Source organism: Euleptes europaea, chromosome 4 (genome assembly GCF_029931775.1).
Source record: "Euleptes europaea isolate rEulEur1 chromosome 4, rEulEur1.hap1, whole genome shotgun sequence".
NCBI classification, from domain to species: Eukaryota; Metazoa; Chordata; class Lepidosauria; order Squamata; family Sphaerodactylidae; genus Euleptes; species Euleptes europaea.
Genome location: NC_079315.1, coordinates 45,261,945 through 45,281,200, shown reverse-complemented (window position 1 = coordinate 45,281,200; position 19,256 = coordinate 45,261,945). Strand labels below are relative to the sequence as shown.

Genomic DNA, 19,256 nt, shown 5'->3' with positions numbered 1-19,256 from the left:
CAGCAAACTCTAATCTGGAGAACTAGGTTCAGTTCCCCACTCCTTCACATGAAACTTGCTGGGTGACATTGGGCCAGTCACAGTTCTGTCAGAACTGTCTCAGCCCATGCAGAGGCAGGCTATGGCAAACCACCTCTGAATGTCTCTTGCCTTGAAAACCCTATGGGGTTGCCATAAGTCAGCTGTGACTTGATAGTACTTTACAAACACACAGGGTGCATCCAGACATAAAAAAGCAAACTCAAAGCTTTTTATGGAACAATGTGGCTTAGTGGTAGAGCATCTGCTTGGCATGCAGAAGGTCCCAGGTTCAATCCCCGGTATCTCCAGCTAAAGGGACTAGGCATGTAGGTGATGTGAAAGACCCCTGTCTGAGACCCTGGAGAGCCGCTGCTAGTCTGAGCAGACAATACTGACTTTGATGGACCAAGGGTCTGAGTCAGTATAAGGCAGCTTCATGTATTCATGTGTTTTTATGACTTACCTTCAGATGTCACAAGCAAACCATGGTTGATTGTGAGGAGAATGATCCAGGAAGTCCTCAGGCTCATGTACTCATTCCTCCCATCATATTTCAAACCAGGATTGAAGACTTTTGGTTAGCACTAACCAAAATTTGTCATAACATCCAAAGCAGATAGTTCATTTCATAGCTACGGCAGGATTCTACTGGAGTTTGGTATCCTGGTTTTAGGCAAGAAAGAAACCACTATTTTCCCGTTCATTTAATCTGAAGGAGTTTGGGTGTTCTATCTTTTTTGATACCATAGCTGCTTGACCCATAACAGTAATCTTTATTGTCCCTTGAATCCTCCCATGGGCATTACTCCAGTGAATGTCAGTGTCATTAAGATTCAAATGTGGACTTGAATTGAGATCCTTTGATTTATAACCCTAAACACATTTCCTTGGAAATGATTAAAATTGTTGGGATTCATTCCCAAGTAAATATATTTAGAATTTGAGTGATCCCAGTCTTTCAAACCAAAATTAAATTATAATTTCAAGCTCATGGTCTGAAATAAGGGGGGGGGAGATAGGTAATGAATTATATTTGTGCCAGAGATATCCAGTCATCTCAGACCAGTGGTCTAACTCAATATAAGACATCTTTGTATGTGAATTCCATGATTTATCTGTGAGTGTATGGTCACAATGCAGATAGTTCCTTGTTATCTTGCCCACATTTCCCCCTTAAACCTCTCCACAATTCCACATAGCAAAATGCCCTTGGAAATGGCCTGTGTTTCAAAATTTGCAGGGAGTTCCACAGATTCAACAGGCTTAAATTGCAGTCCTAGTAAACCTAAGCAGTATTTATTTTTAATAAAATATATTTAGGATTGTACTTTTAGTTTTATAGTACTCTTGATCATGCCATACTTGAAAATAAATACATAGAAGTCCAGAAATGATAATGGCTGGATATAATCAGGTTTGCATTAAAAATGCTTGTTGTAATTTTCAAGGATAATCATGCTCACAGTCAAAATGCAAAAGTCTGTTTTGTGATGTAGATGCTCTTATAACCTTTGCTTTGCATGTTTTTTCCCCAGATATCCAGAAAGTGGCATTGTAAATATGACTGTCCATAATCTACGACCACGAGCAAGAACTATTTTGAAATGGAATGAATTACGTGTGGGTGATATGGTAATGGTTAACTACAATGTAGAGAGTCCTGAAGAAAGAGGATTCTGGTTTGATGCAGAAATTACCTCTTTAAGGGAAATTTCAAGGACTAACAAAGAAATTTATGCCAAAATTATGTTGGGGTAAGATTTTATTGATATATTTTAGAAATCTGTTTACCAAAAAGATGACTTCAGTTTTAAATGAAATAACTCTACAGATTAAAAAACAGTGGGTTTTCTCATTTCTACTTAGCTCTGGAAATGAGAAAAAATGTTTTAAAAATATATTCAGTTTATACTGATTGGTTTACAGCTGATTGTTGGAGTGAAGCTCTGTACCTAGGAGGACTGAGTTTTCCTCTAGAATCCACTGAAGATCTTGGAAAAGAGCAGAAGAGTATCTGATCCAGGTTTTCCTTGCCCTTCCTCAAGCACTTGGATGGGAGGGAGATTCTTCCAGATTCCCACATAAACTAGATGAAGTTCAGAAAGGAGGTGGGAAAATCTGTTGAATTTATCTTGGATAAAAGCAGCATAGGGGAGGAAGGAAGAGAACCCAGAGTAGAATGAGGTGGTTTCAGACTGCAGTTCACTGTGTCTTGGGAATAGCTGGCAAGAAGACGTCTGGTTTCTTCTCTGTTGCTCTGTGCTGGATCTTTTCCTTTGAGTGAAAAGTTGGCATCTCATGTAGGGCTCTGAGAATTCCCTGCCTTAGATTCCCAGCAGTCAAACCTTGGTGGTAATTGGGATATCCTTTTTTCCAATGGTATATGGATTCCCCCCCCCCCACAATACATGCAGTAGAATTCTGATGATCTAACAATTTTTACAACCTGTGTTCTTAGAGCAGTAAAAGTAAGAGTCCAGATTTTAAAAAAACAAAACAAAACTAGGTATCTATAAAATTTCCACACGGACTTGTTTTTCATTCACCTTTCTTTGTGTGAAGAGCTGGAGAATGTATGTTCAAAAGGTAAGAAATGAGATTGATTACCTTTATCTGAATTTTTATTAGTTAAGGTTTTTTAAATGATTGATTCTGCTCCAGTATATTCAATAGCAGCCTAACATATAAAAATTAAGCAGATAAAGACTTTTTACATCACTTTTCTTTTTACTATTTTGTAACATACAAGTTGGTCACTTGCTGTATTTCCCTGAGTAATGCATCATCAAATAGGCATAATTCTAGGTATGTCTATGAGAATTTTGTTTTGCTTTAGCATGATCCCTACATGCATTGTGTCTATCCATTTCAGATGATGATTTTGGATTTTCCCATCTAGCTATTTTCAGGACCACTAATGTATCACAGCTGTCATTACATGTGGTAAAAAACAACAACTTCCAAATGCAGCTGCATTTCTCAGTTGAATGTCAGAATCAGATGACAAGTGACAAGGAGAGCTAAAGAATAATAGCTGGACAGCGATGATATCAATAAGAATTGGGTAACATTATTGGTTCTCTGTGGGTTTCTTCAAGACAGGATTTTTAGGTGTAATTCTAAGCATTCTTAATTTGCAGTAAATTCCTCTGCTATTTATTTTGACTTATTTCTGACTTATATTTTGTGCGTATGATTCATGGGTTAGCTGCAGGGTGGATAAAAATCAATGAAGTTTTTTAAAATCAAAAGACTTATTTTTAAAATATTTAAATTGAGGTTTGTTTAAATTTAAATTGGATTTTATTTGATAAAATGCTGTTTAAGGAAATATCTATCTAAAGATAGTTTTCTGTTTAAGATACATTATGGCCCAAAGGTTTTTCATCATGAAGTAAGGATTACTTTTTAATTATGTAGCATGATGTTGTATATTCATGCAATATTTAAATGTTTTTGTAAATGAAATCCATTAATTCATTCATTAGGGTCCCAATATCATGTTCTCCTTGAGGTTTCTCTAAGATTATTTTGGGTAATTTTTCTATCTAAAAGATACCATCGCAGATGCTTGTTTTTTGCAGTAGAAAAGAGCAAGAGTCCAGTAGCACTTTAAAGACTAACAAAATTTCTGCCAGGGTATGAGTTTTTGTAAGTCACAGTTCACTTCTTCAGATACTAGGTTTTGCAAGAAAGCCAGTGTGGTGTAGTGGTTAAGAGCTGTGAACTCTAATCTGGAGAACCGGGTTTGATTCCCCACTCCTCCACATGAGCAGTGGATTCTGAATTGGTGAACTAGGTTGGTTTGCTCAGTCCTGCACATGAAGCCAGCTGGGTTACCTTGGTCTAGTCACAGTTCTCTCCGAACTCTGTCAGCCTTACCTATCTCACAAGGTTTCTGTTGTGGGGAGAGAGAAAATCGGCATATAAAAACCAGTTCTTCTTCTTCAGTTCTCAGAACAGGGAATTTGTGTCTGCAGAGACATTCTTGTTCTTAACAGTAAAAATATTTTCAACAGAGTTGAGAAAGAGACCTCAATCATATTGTTCCTCTGCAAATCTGTGTACACAGAATCAACCCCTTACCTCTTAAAAACTAAGTTTCAATAAATTAAATGACTAGAAGATTGTTTGGGGTGGAATAGACCTGGATAAGGAGGAGATGTTAAGGAATAAGTGTGAGGAGGGAGCAGCAAGCAGTGAAATTAAAGTGAATCTTTTGAGCAGAATACTCCAAAAGTCTTGAGATCTTTGTGAGTATAGTCTGAGATTTGTGATATTATTTTCTTCCTTGATGAAAAAAACCTATAATGGCAGCAGGCCATAAAAGAGACCCAGTTTGGGAATATTTTAATGAAATTCCTCTACCTATGGGCAAGGTAGGCATGTGTGCAAAATGCAAATAGTGCAGCAAAGAAATGCAAGGCCTGGTGAACCAAATGAAGCAACATCATGAGAAGTGTTCCTTCATAGGAGAAAGTTGTGATGAAGATGACAAAAGGAACATTTTTGAGCATGCAGGATCTTCAGGTTGGTAAACATTTGGTTTCATCATATTTCAAAGACCATCTTGAGGAATTGTCACGTTTGAGCAAAATTATATTTGCTAGTGTTACTGCATGGCACTGTCACTTTTGTTACAGTTGTTATAAAGAAATAAATAGTTGAAACAGGTAGTTCTTCCTTTTTCAGGCAGGACTGAGTGGCAGTGAATACAATGAGTAATACTAAATAAGCAGAAATGGTATAAATAATGAAATAACAGCATTGACTTTTTTGGTTTAGGGGAATCCATCATCAGCATACAGGATTCTGGAAACTAACCACCTTCGTTCTCGCTCTGAGGAGGAGGGCATCTTGAAACTTGGGTGATTCCCACTGGTTAATCAGGGAGGCAAGAACCAATTTTCAACTTCCTGTCTCCTGGGTGGGAATTGCCCACTTCTCAGTTCATTTTCTACCTAGCAAAGGGAGAGCAGCAGCAAAATAGCTCTCTGCTGCAACTAGTTTCATTTTAGGGTTGCCAACCTCCAGGTGGTGGACAAAACTGACAGTAAAGGGCTCAAAGGTATAACAATCAGTTCAAACAAAACATGCTAATGTGTTACAAAGTAGTTTACTGCGAAACAACAACCAACTCAAATGTGTAATGTGAAACACGTACTTATCTGTGTTTAAACAAATCAACATACAGACATACATAAACAGAATCTTCTTAAAGGTCAGTATTTACGAAAAACAATTTACAAAATGTTAGCATTTCAGCCTTGTTGGCTAATGTTCTAATCATATATTTTCTTCGCAGGTATCTTCATATGTCAAATAATATTGATGGAATATAACAGCATGGAATCTCATCCAATAAATTATGACAGCATGGGAGCGTTTTCTGGATTAACAATCACGCTTTCACCACAATAGTGGCTTCTTCAGCCAATACTTGGTGGTTATTTTCCTAAGTGAATTTATTAAGTATCTTTACACGCTGAAGGTATTCAATCATTGGAAGGTCTCTAAGGAGAGAGCAGCTGTTGCAACGAGTAAAGATCCTTAAGAAATTCACTTAGGAAAATACCACCAAGTATTGGCTGAAGAGGCCACTATTGTGGTGAAAGCGTGATTTGCCCGGAAAATGCTCCCATGCTGTCATAATTTATTGGATGAGATTCCATGCTGTTATATTCCATCAATATTATTTGATATATGAAGACACCTGTGAAGAAAATATATGATTAGAACATTAGCCAACAAGGCTGAAATGCTAAAATTTTGTAATTTTTTTTCATAAATACTGACCTTTAAGAAGATTCTGTTTATGTATGTCTGTATGTTGATTTGTTTAAACACAGATAAGTACGTGTTTCACATTACACATTTGTTGAGTTGGTTGTTGTTTCGCAGTAATGTAACACTAATGTAACACATTAGCACGTTTTGTTTAAACTGATCGTTATAGTACCTTTGAGCCCTTTACTGTCAGTTTTGTTCAGTATTCATTGTACGGTATTGGTGAATTTTTTGCTTGTTAACCTCCAGGTGGTAGCTGGGTTATCTCGCGCTATTACAGCTGATCTCCAGCTGATAGAGATAAGTCCGCCTGGAGAAAATGGCCGCTTTGGCAGTTGGACTTTATGGCATTGAAGTCCCTCCACTCATCAGGCTTCGCCCCCAAAACCTCCCGCTGGTGGCGAAGAGGAACTTGGCAACCCTATTTCATTTTCACTTTAGAAAACCCACCTTTATTCTTTCTAGATTTCTTACCATCGTCTCTAATCTTGTCTACTGAGCTGGCTTTCACCCTCTCTCCTCTTAGCTTTTGTCCTCCTCTGTCATTCTTTTCCCCCTCTATCTATTCCTCCCATCAAAACAAAATGGTTAATTGGTGACATGGCCGCGATGGATTTATCTATCCATCCTGCAGCCGTTTCAACAGCAAAACAGATGAGAGCAGGGGTGAGCCTATCATGGCTCAAAGAAAGGTGACAGACGCAGCACCTAGGAAAGACACAAAAAAGGGCCTCCTTTGAGTTGATTGACCCCTCCCAGGCTACCGGCTTGGTCCTATGTGACCTCGAGAGTATGCCTAACTCTCCTGAGGTCACCCCATCAGCGCAGATGGCTCTGGTTGAGTTTACATTGAGGGGTAATGTACACCCCTGGCTGCAGCTATGGTGGGGGGTGGGGCAAACCAGCCTTACATGCTGAGATTGCAGAGATTGTGAAAAATGCCTTAAGGAGGGTGGCACTTTCTTCAAATGCCCTCCCCATATATTAGGGGATCACAGGATTCTCCTCCAGGCTATCCTAAGCAAAGACCTCTACCCAGGAAAACCTAGGGATGGGACCACAAGTCTAGCAAATAGAGTCCCATAGACAATGGTCTATTCAGGCAGGTAGGAAGGTTCCCCTCACACCTTTGAAAACAAGGAAAGGGAGGAAGGAGAATTGTAACTACTGTAACAACAGCTGTAACAATACAATCTTTTGACTTACTATCAGAAAATATTTTGGGTTCAATCAAGGAAAGGAATGACAAGGAAAGGGAGGAAGGAGAGTTTTCTTCTGAAGAGGAGGAACCGACAGTTGGGGCACAACAAAACCTGCTGGACAAGGCCATTATGGCTTTGGGCTTTCAGAGGAATCTGGCTCAGTAGAGGAGCCACAGAACAACAAGATCTTGGCCAATGGGCTCTAAGGATTTGTTCCCAGACGAACAGCCTCCATTAAAAACAGTGCTGTTCCCAGAATTTTTGGGTTACTGGTCAAGGCCTCATTGGGGGAAAAAAAACCTAGGCAAAAAGACAGTCTTCTACTTCCACCAAAAGGTTTTTATAACTTGGCCCCTCACACTATAGCTAGGTTGCAGGTACCTTGGGTAGATACCCCTGTAATGCTGTAACAACACTCCAATCTTCTGACTTCCTATCAGCAAATATTTTGGGCTGAACCAAGATCCCTTGGATAGAAAGACAGACTTAGGTTCAAGGGAGGGACATGAGGCATCAGCCCTCACCATCAGAACAGCAGTGACCCCAGCTCTCATCTCTAGAGCTGCGATTGGCCAGGCCCACAAGCTAAATCGATTAATCCCAGCGGGCAGCCGCAGGGCCTCTTACTGGTCACCTTGCCAAAGCATCCCTTGACATCATGACCTTGGTGACCCGCTATATGGCAGCAGGATCCATCTCCTGATGGGCACCATGGCTCAGGGCTTGGCAGGCCATAGTTATGACCTACCCCTTCCAGGACGATAGACAAATCAGATAAGATCCTGGTTGAAACCAAGGAGAGAAAGAGGGCCTTGCCCAGGCACGTGAATAAGGAGGCCAAGTCAAGGTCCACCTAGTTCATGGCCCTGACTTGTCTTCAAGGGCTCATGATTTCACTCCTAGGGTCTGTGCCCTGGGCTTGATTGCACTGCAGTGTTTTTCTCCGTCCCTATCAACAGGAGATCCTGATGGAGGACAAGAGGCTGTATTTACCACTTTCAGTCAAGTAGAGCAGATTATGAACAAAGAAGAAAATGAAGATGAACAGAGTAAACTGCAGAAAACAGTATTTTAGTTGTTTCTGGCTGATGAAGTCAGTCTTACTTAAAAAAAATTTTTTTTGTTTAATCATGTTAACTAACAAACATGGATGTTTAAGCAAATACAAGAATACATATGCTATATAATATTATTTTTTTAGTTAAATAAAACAATTTGAGTGGTCATTGTTATGGTTAATGATTTTTCTCCTTCCGATAAAGTACAGCAGAAAAGTTGTCCAAATATTAATTAGTAGCCGATTAAAATGGAGATAGTTTACCTCACAGTGATTTCTTCAGTCTAGCATTGTGGTGAAATTCTTCTGTAATAGTAAGGTTCAGGGTGAGCAGGAATCATCCTTTTATCTCTAAAACTATGGAAGAACATGGGAAGGGAGGTATTTTTACCTCCCTCTCCCTCTACTATATGGAAGAATTTTGGGCCCAGAAATGGGGCAGGATATTATACACTGAAGAACATGGGAAGGGAGGTATTTTTTTACCTCTCTCTCCTTCTACTATTTGGAAGAAGTTTGGGCCCAGAAATGAGGCAGGCTATTATACACTGTTAGGGGTTTGAGCAGGCCATTTAATCCTTCCCTCTTGGTCTATCAATAAACAAGAACCACAAGTTCATTATTAGAAGAGTGATTCTAGATATTTTATGTATATGTTTATCCTCTAAGGAACTGAATGGTACTTTTTGTTTTAACTAGTGGTCTACTATATGTAGTGATTGCCTAGTCTTAATGTTGCCAGTAACAGCAGTTCATCATCGGTCCTGATGCAGCCCCACATTGGGACTGTGCCTGCTCGCAGGCCTTCCACCGGAAGGTTTTTTCTAGCTGTTAGCCTATCAGGGGGCACCCATCCCAGGAGCGAGCGGGAATGGGTTCCCCCCGACACTGTCACATGATTCCCAGGGGGCACCCCCTTCCCCTCAGTTCCTTCTCTGCCACCGCCAAGAAAAGAAGCAAACTAGCGTTCCAGCCTTTTTTGACAACGTTTTTGTTTAGTCCCAACCCTAGGCTTCCACATCACAAACTATCAAACCATTATGGGGGATACAATCTGTTTCTGTGGGAGAAGCTTACCCTTTACTTTGAAACCATGACTGAGGAAGCCAGAGCATCGGTGAACCTCCTGCAATCGGAGGCTTTCAAACTCTCAAAGCAAGAAACCACAGCGGGGAAGCATGCTGCGGAAACAGCTGCAAGAACCATGGCTTCAGCTATCACCATCAGGAGACATGCGTGGCTTAGAAACACAGCCCTCCCTGTCAACACGAGAGTCCAAGTGGAAGACCTCCCCTTCGAGGAATCCATCTTATTTGCTGCAAGCAAAACAGAATTCCTTACAAACATCAAAAAGGATTGACAGACGGCAAAATCCCTCGGCGTGCTGCCAGTTGGGCAACAAGGAAGGGATAGATTCCATTACCGCCAACAGGGATTCCCCTCATTCTACAATTAGCGTTATGAGAGACAATACCAACAGCAGTATCCTCATAATCGCTATCAGCAGTCGCAATTCCATCCTCCCCAATCAAACAGGAGATGGGGAAACAACAGATCCAGATTTGCTCCTGCCCCTCACCAGGCTAAGGAGCACAACCACAGCAAAAATTTTGACTAGGCCGCAATGCCACCCCTGAAGCCTTCCCTTTTAGGGATAGACTGGATCATTTTTACCTCCCGTTGGAGAGAAATCTGTTCGGATGGTTGGGTTATGAAAGTTATTTTGGAGGGTTACCTCCTTGCGTTTAAAAGTCTTCCTCCTTGCTCCCATCCCTCAACAGCAAGGGATAATCCGTTTCCTCAGTTCGTTGAGCAACTTAAGGAGCTTATCTCCAAGGGAGCTGTGCAGTTGGTTACACTGTGCAGTTGGCTGGAGCCCCAACCACACACTAACCACTGATGCCTCGTTGGTGGGCTGGGGGGCTCACTGCAGAGGCATGTCCATACAAGGAGTATGGGAACCTGAGTTATCCACAGCTCACATCAACTTACTCGAGCTCAGAGCTGTTCGTTATGCCCTTACCTCTTTTTCAGATATGCTCAGAGGCTGCAACATTTTAATACAGTTCGACAATATGACATCAGTCTTCTACATCAACAAGTAAGGGGCACAGGTTCTCTGTCCCTTTGCAAGGTGTCGTTGAGAGTTTTGAAGATGGCTGTTTCCAACAAGATTTCCCTAAGGGTCATCCATATAGCGGGAGTGCGAAATACTCTTGCAGACCACCTCAGCAGGGTCCTTCAGACAAATCATGAATGGTCCATACAGTACAGATACCTCTGCCCCATTTTCCGGGAATGGGGTGCACCCAAGGTGGACCTATTCGCTACTCGCCTCAACAAGAAAGCAGTAGAGTTTTGCTCCCTAGCGGGAAACGACAGTATATCACTGGGGGACGCCTTCCCGCTGCGGTGGGAAGTTTGCCTGTTTTACGCTTTCCCCCCTATCCCACTAATATCTCGGGTACTATGCAAAATAAGGGTGGAAGGTACGAGGTGCATACCATACCCAGACAGGACCTGTCCTTGCTCTTCTGGCTCTATTGATTCATTAGCTTATGCTCTCTTGGAATGCCTCTTTTATGAGGAACTTCAATCACATTATATCTCTCCCCTTTTAATATATAAATCTAATGCCTCTGTCTCTGACATAATGCCTTTTTTATTAAGTGGCAGGGATCCCAAGGCTACATTGTCAGTGGCAAGATTTATTTCAGTCCTTATATCCCTCAAACACTAGATTTACATTGCTCAAGATAAATGGATCAAGGAGCTTCTAAGGAAGAAAGGAAAGGAAAAGATAGGGTCCCTGAGGCCCTGTCTCATTCCAGAAAGCCATCAACAAGATATTCATAAGCCAGGAAATGGGAGTTGTTTGATGAATGGGTTAGAGAGAAGGGTTCTACACCCTTTTCATGCCCATGCCATTGATACTAGACTATTTGGTCTCCCTAGTGCACAGGGGTTTATCAGTGGCATCAGGGAGAGTTCATCGTTCAGCCATCTCGGCCTATCATGAACCAATAGATGGTCTCACAGTGTTCTCCCACCCGCTGTCTAAGAGACTTCTGAAGGGGTTGTTAAACTTATTCCCTCAATGGTCCCTTTCACTGGTTCTATGTCAGATGATGGGTCCCCACTTTGAGCCACTGGCCTCATGCCTGCTGGATGTCTTGTCCATGAAGGTCTCCTTTTTGGTGGTGGTAATATCAGCTAGGAGAGTAGGGGAGTTAAGGATAGATGCTCCCTTTCTCAGAGTGTTCAATGAACGGGTAGTATTGCATCCTAGTTTAAGTTTTCGCCCAAAGATAGTGTCGAAGTTTCACCTGGCACCGAATATTATTTTGCCAGTGTTTTTTCCCACCCCACAATCGGAAGCAGAAAAGAAACTGCATTCTTTGGACATGCGTAGAACCTGACTCTATTATCTAGAAAGAACAAGACACTTTTGGATGGTAAAATCCCTTTTTATTTGCCACTCTGGCCAGAAGAAGGATAGGTTAGCTTCTTCTCAGATGATTTTCAGGTGGGTGATATCAACTACTCTTACAACGTATGAAATGACAAAGATGCCGTGTCCCTTGGGCATAAAGGCACACTCTGTTAGAGTACAGGTTTCCTCGGCAGCTTTCCACAAAAAGGTCCCGCTGCAGGAAATATGCAGAGCAGCTACGTGGTCTTCGGAGGATACCTTTGCCAACACTACACGATGGACCTACAAACAAGGAAAGAAGCAGAGGTCAGCAAAGCGGAGCTACAGACGATGTTTCAGTAAGATCGCTATCCGCCACCTTGTACATGTGAGTAAGCTTGCTAAAATCCCAATGCGGGGCTGCACCGGGACTGAAGATAAAAACTAAGTTGCACTTACCTGTAACTGGTGTTCATCGAGGTGCCTGGTGTTCATCGAGGTGCCCTCCTGTCCTCCTCCTAGCTCTCTTACTGCCATCTCTAGCCTATCCTATTGGGCTGGCGGCGGCAGGCAGGAACTGAGGGGAAGGGGATGCGCCTCCTGGGAGTCATGTGACGGTTTTGGTGGGAAGCCATTCCCGCTCACTCCTGGGATGGGTGCCCCCTGATAGGCTAACAGCTAGAAAAAACCTTCTGGCGGCAGGCCTGTGCACAGGCGCAGTCCCAATGTGTGTCTGCACCGGGTACCTCGATGAACACCAGTTACAGGTAAGTGCAACTGAGTTTTACTCAAGTGTTGCTATGAATGGGAAGTATAAAGGTATCGTTTTGGGAAAGATCAATCTTTGCTAAACAAATGGCTTTATGAATTTTAACATGTTCTGACTAATATGGTCAATCAGACCTTTTAAATAACACCATGACTGTTGCCAGCAAAGCCAGAAATAGCTTACTCGCTGGATATCCTGTCTTAAGTTCATTTCGCCGAGTGAAGGAAGCAGTGTTGAAGTGGCAACTCTAACTGCACCATTTTTACTAGCAGGGTTGTCTAAAATACTGGCGCAGAGGCTTCCTCTGCATAAAAGCTCTTTCATGCCTTTTCTTTCCTCCCCAACCATTCCCTGCCTAACTACTCTCCAGCCTTTCCAGTGAGGCTTCCAGTGCTTTGCACACATGCTTGGGAATGGAGCCCCTTTCCTTAAGAAAGCTAACCTTTTGCCCCTAATACAGGCAAACAGCATTGGATGGTGGAAGAGAAAGAAGACAAGGAAGAACTTTTGTAGAGAGGGGTGGCTGAGACTGACTTGTTCCTGCCACTGGCAGAAAAGGGCATGCATTTTAAGTATATACGAACCTACCTTTTGCCTGACATTTTAAGTTCACTTTTCATAGAATCATAGATCATAGAGTTGGAAGGGTCCATAAAGGCCATCTAGTCCAACCCCCCTACTCAACGCAGGATCAGCCTAGAGCATCCCTGACACGTGTTTGTCCAGCCTCTACTTAAAGACTGCTAGTGAGGGGGAGCTTACCACTTGCCTAGGAATCTGATTCCACTGTCGAACAACCCTTATGGTAAAAAATGTTTTCCTAATATCCAGCCAGTACCTCTCTACCTGCAATTTAAACCCATTATTATGAGTCCTATCCTTTGCTGCCAACAGGAACAGCTCCCCTGCTCTCCTCTAAGTGACAGCCCTTCAAATAATTAAAGAGAGCAATCATGTCCCCCCTCAATCTCCTCCAGACTAAACTTTCCCCTCAGCCTTTCTTCATAGGTCTTGGTCTCCAGGCTCCTGATAATCCTCGTCTTCTCTGCACCCGCTCGATTCTGTCCACATCCTTTTTGAAGTGAGGCCTCCAGAACTGCACACAATACTCCAGGTGCATCCTGACCAAAGCAGAACTATGACATCTTGTGATTTGGATCTTATGCCTCTGCTGATGCACCCCAAGATGGCATTAGCTTATTTTTGTTGCTGTGTCATACTGGCTGCTCATATTTAACTTATGGTCCACCCGTACCCCAAGATCTTGTTCACGCACACTGCTACCCAGAAGTGTATCCTCCATCTAGTATGCATGTCCCTCATTTTTATCCCAATGTTGTTCCTCTGCCACTGTGACTCTTTATGAGGTTTATAGTTGAGCTCATCTTTACCCCAGAATAGTTTTTTGCACCATCACAACTCTTGACAATGCTAACCTTTCAGGATTAGTAATATAGGACCTTTCCTGCTGTTTTCCATTTTCTTCTCCTTTCCCTCTTTTCCTCTTGCTCTGCTATTCTGATCTTCAGCCTGGTTCCTCCATGTTCCTGACTTGGGTCTTTTGCTCATATTTCCCTCCCATCCTCCTCCTTTCTTGTGGCAAGAAGTGCCCAGTGCTCTATTATTACCTATGGTGGAGGAAATAAAGATCCTAGCAAGGAAAGTGTTGCAGCCATCTGGTTTTGGCATGGTCCTTCCCCTTCTGCACAGTCAACATGGAAAAGCTCCCAGCTTGCTGCAGCTAGCAGTCCTGACTCCTGGTGTGCCCACAGGAAGTGGGCTGGCAGCGGTACTGATGTCAGCAGGACAGTCATAATTGGTGACATAGCATGCATCTTCGGATGAACTCTGTTTGGACTAGTCATGGGCAGGCACATGTAGCTCAGTGTGACTGCTTCCACTAGGAACTTCTTAACTGCATTCCCTAATTTTATGTGTTTGAATTGCTGTTCCATTGCATTCCCTGATTTTGTGTACTGTATTGTGTTGCTTTCCTTTCTGCCTTTCTTTTTCATTTGTGTTCAATAAAGATTAATTTATTCAAATGTAAATCTTTTCCCCCCCTCATATTTTCCTAAATATTACCTCAATTACATGGTAGTGGTATACACAGAATCCCACACCTGGGCTGGGAGATGTGTGTGAAGGCTGTACTTGTGTCCAGTGTACACTCAAGCGTACCTTTGTGGTAACATATTGATGAAGTCGTACTCTGCCTCCTCTATGGCCAGTGTGGAAATGATGTTTGAATCTCTATATAATTTGTCAGCTATGTGGATAAACAATGGTATTCATTTGTTTGTATCAGAGAATGAGTCTATATATGTCTGTTTTCCTGAAGATTTTCTCTAGGCATATCACACATAAATACACTTGCACCATTAATGTTTTGTAAAAAAAACGAACACACTACAGACTGTTATTGTGATGAAAGATGAAATCCACATTGCTTACGGCTCTTGCAGACTTTGTTTATAGCAGCAAAAATTATTAGGATCTATCATAATTTTTAGCTTGACTCCACCATGCAGATCAAAAAAATCCACACGATGTGGTACATAGGGATAATGGAAATATCTACCCAGGATTGCAGAAAAACTTGAATAGTGAAGGGGGGAAAACAGTGTTTTGGGTGGCATTTGGGGTTGCTGTAGTAACCCAAAATGGAACCTAACATTCTGTGGCTCCAAAAAGAGATAAGAGGGCCAGAAGTGTGTGTGTGTGGGGGAGAGAAGGTGCATGGGCCTGAGGGGGAGTAGATGTTGGGGTAGCAAAGGGAATGAGTGGCTTAATGGAAAGCAGCAGCCAAAGGGAGGGAATTGAATAAGATAGATGGGAAAGAAGAAGGGACAGTGAAAACACTGTGGGGAGGAAGAAACCAGCAGTGGGAGATGACACCCCACTAACAGTACTTGGGTGACCCTGCTTGTTTCTTCATTGTGCTGTTCTATTAAGTCTGTTCTGGAAGATACTATTCTGAATATTTACCATGTTTAGAAGGGGGAGAACATTACTTCATATTTTTTTCTGGAGTGATAGTGCAAAGTGCCATCAAGTCGCAGCTGATTTATGGCAACCCCATAGGGTTTAAAGGCAAAAGACAGGTGGTTTGCCATTGCCTGCCTCTGTGTAGCAACCCTGGATTTCTTGGTGGTCTCCCATCCATGTACTAACCAGGGCCGACCCCACTTAGCTTCCAAGATCTGGTGAGATCAGGCTCACCTTGGCCATTCAGGTCAGGGTGTACTACTCTTGTGGTGTGTCCTTTGTTCTAAAGAATATGAAAAAAATGCATTTGATTCCTGAAACATAACCGTATTCTAGTCAGTTTCCTGACCAAGTGCCATCTGGAAAAATAAGTTTGAGTTCACAAACATGCTTTCAGTTTACATTTGATTAACTCTGTTGAAGAGTTCAAAAGAACCATGATCATGAATATTTAGCAAAATTGGGATAAAATAGCCATGAAGTACTGAACTCTTTGGTGTTTCAGTCATTATTTTATTGAATTAGCATCACAGTAGGTTTGTCTCACTTAAGTGATTTTGGTGTAAAGGTTATTAGCTTTTACTGTGAAAAAATATAAATAAAATTATTATTACGTATGTTATGATTGTGCCAATAAGATACTTTCCACTGGGTTTAATTATTTTACCTTGAGTTCAGCCTTGTAGCTTTCAGTGACTCTTTGCTGATCTTAAGGAGGCTCTTTGAAAGTAACAATGGAAACTGCCAGATTACTTAATTGGTTGTAGCAAGTGTTGGTCTAAATATGGATCTCTTGCTGGGGTCTAAAACTGTGATCCTGTTGGCTTTCTGGGACACTACTTCTTTTCCTTTCTACCTGCTGTTTCAAGATTCCACTGTCTTCTCATTGGTTTGAGTTAGTGGCACTTGCTACACTTTTGATTCAGTAGTTTAATGTTGGGTGAATGTATGTAGAAACTAACCTTCTCTTTAGATCTGTTTTCAGAATTAAAAGATCATGAAGGAAAGGATGGAAATATCCAAGAAATAGGTGGTTGCTGTATATTAAATCTTTTATGACCATCCAGGTTTCATGGAGCAAAGCCTCTACTGTGTTGTATTAGTGAACCTTCTTTGGAGATACAAATAAAGTGTGTAGAAAGGAGACAATCTTTAGTCTTGTAAATTTCCCCCCATCCTGAAGAATTTTGTCCTTGTTTAGCATGTCTGCCTTCCAATAGGAATCATGTGTGGGCTTCTAAATCGATTTAAGAAATGTTGCGCCAAGAAAGAGACATTTTTGGGTTTTGTGATACAGTTTGCTATTGGAATGTCAACCAAGGACCCCTGGGGCTGTGCTGCCAATCCCATACTTTAGCCCTTTAAAGCAAAAGTCTTCTAATACCATTTTTAAGAATGACCAAAACTGTACAATGTAGTTTGCAAGCTTTTGGGTTCTCTAGAACTCTTTATCAATGTGGATGCTAATTAAAAAGGAAAGAAGCAGGAGGAAGATCTCGTAGGTCTTTGTCAGCCTCTTGTGTGAATCCTGACTTTAATGGGTTTCGGATGCATGTGATATCTATCATGTTACATCCTTTCTTACCTCCACGAAGGAATCTGAGTATAGATGGTAACATGGGTTTGGAGACCAAGTCCTATGAGGAAAGGCTGAAGGAGCTTGGTATGTTTAGTTGGGAGAGGAGGTGACTGGGAGTACCATGTTCAAGTACTTGAAGGTCTGTCATATAGAGGATGGTGTGGAATTGTTTTCTGTTGCCCCAGAAGGTCGGACTAGAACCAATGGGTTGAAATAAAATCAAAAGAGTTTCCAACTAAACATTAGGAAGAACTTTCTGACAGAGCGGTTTCTCAGTGGAACAGGCTTCCTCAGGAGGTGTTGGGCTCTCCTTCTCTGGAGGTTTTTAAGCAGAGGATAAATAGCCATCTGCCAGCAATGCTGATTCTGTGAACATAGGAAGATCATGAGAGGGAGGGCAGGAAGGGTTGCATCAGTGTTTGGCTCCCGTGGCCCTTTCTTACATTTCCAGGGAAATACCTATTGGCACTTTGTTGTCAGGAAGCAATTTTCCTCCAGGCCATATAGTCAGGGATCCTGGAGGGGTTTTTTTGGCCATCTTCTGGGCATGGAGTAGGGGTCACTGTGGGTGTTGGGGGGAGGTAGTTGTGAATTTCCTGCATTGTGCAGGGGGGTTGGACTAGATGACCCTGATGGTCCCTTCCAACTCTATGATCATCCTCCCCACCAACCTTCCAGTGACCCGTGCTTTGGCAGCACATATACTAAAATTGGAGTTTCCTGCATTGTGCAGGAGGTTAGACTAGATGACCCTGGGGTCCCTTCCAATTCTATGATTCTAGGTTACAAAAGAAAACCCAAGTTCAATGGCAGCTTAAAGACCAACAAAATTTATTGCATTATGAGCTTTGATGAGTTAAAGCTCCCTTCCTCTGATACAAGGGGAAGAAATAAAATATTTTCCTTCACATGTATCCAGAAGATTACAGAAGAGAAGTGGAAAAAAGGGAGGAGTTATCAGGTGAGATTCTCTGTGAGGAGATTTGAACTGCTTGGGTAGTTTAATGGCTGATGAGAGAAGTACCTTGGCAAGCTGGGAACAAGAAGTAAAAAAAAGAATGCACCCAGTCATCTTCATATAATTCTAATAACCAAATGTGGCTCCATCAGGGGATACTTAAATCCATGTATCAGGCCATTTAGACAGAAGGAAGATTTTCCTGCAAACTTGGGGGAACCCCCCTCCCCAGCTTGTAGAAAAAATTGTAAGTTAAAAGAGGGGGGTGCCACAAAACTTCAAAATACTGAACATTTGTCTGTGCTTTCACAGAATGGCCAGTCTTGCAATTTTGTGTTCTGGAGAGCCAGCAGAGGCTCTGTGTGAGTGTGTGTGCATGGGGGTGAGGAGCAACCACTGCCACTAGCCCTTTCATCACTGCTGAAGTAGCAGCACTGCAAGTCTGTGGAGGGAGAGAGGAACCGTTTCCTGTTGCTTCCTCCCAAGAGAGAAAGTGTGTATGACAGAGAGTCTGAAAGTGAGCGAAGAGGAGGAGAGAGGGAAAGAAGCAAAGGTGGGGGAATGGGATGGCCACTCCTGCAGATTTCTTCAGTGTTCCCTATTGTTGACAATATGCATACCTTTAGTTGAATAGCCTTAGGACTGCCTCTTTCAAGATTGCGGGAATTGCTCCTAACTGTTATCTCACAGAGACCTTTCTTGCATCCAAGATGGATTAGGCTAATTTTCCCATAGACTGATAGAATTAGGACAAGCTAGGATTAAGAGTATTAGTGGTATGGCTTGCCTTTCCACGAATGTTGTCTCCATCCTTAGTGCAAACTGATGTTTGCAGCAAAATAGGAGAAGCCAAGAGGCATTATGAACCCTGTCTCATTAATGTGACAACACTGAAAGCCTGGTATAATATAATCATACCAGGCTTACAATAATCATATTATATTATTGTAAACTGCATTGAACCAAAAGGAAAGGTGGGGTATAAATGTTTTAATAAATTATAAAATTATAAATTGCAAAATTAGTAATAAAACAGGCTGGTATGGCTTCTTCCAACTTGCTCTATAGGCTTAGTTATGAAAGGTCCCTGACCATTTAGAATAGCTGTGTTGAATGGCTCTGTGTGGAAGCGGTGGTGGTTAGTTTTTTTTCTTGCCCTCACTGCCACAAAATAGGCTGTAAGAAAAGCTTCAGCTTGTGTTCAGATCTATTGTTGGCAGTGTTCTTCAACCAACATTCATACTGTTTTAGGCACAGCTTCTAGTAAACCAAAGGACTGGCTGGGGTTGACCCAGTGGAAAAGGGCACCAAAGTACAATCTTGTCATCTGCTTAGGCCACTGCTCCATTCCTGGGATTAATGTGGACTATCAAAGGATCACCTGCCACAACAGTAGTAAAATTCCCCAGAGCCATCAGGAAACATCCTAACTGATATCCCACTGCTATGGCATTGCTGTGTATCTGTATGGCTTAAGTAATGA

At 42.0% G+C, this 19,256-nt stretch overlaps 1 protein-coding gene across 1 annotated transcript in view; it reads left to right on the top strand.

Moving 5' to 3' along the window:
- The window catches only part of LOC130476260 (E3 ubiquitin-protein ligase UHRF2-like), a 105,081-nt gene that overhangs the window by 46,448 nt on the left and 39,377 nt on the right, over positions 1-19,256 (top strand). The window contains exon 4 of the mRNA XM_056848170.1: positions 1,557-1,775. Within this exon, the coding sequence (XP_056704148.1) occupies positions 1,557-1,775 (219 nt within the window). The remainder of the gene's footprint in view (positions 1-1,556; positions 1,776-19,256) is intronic.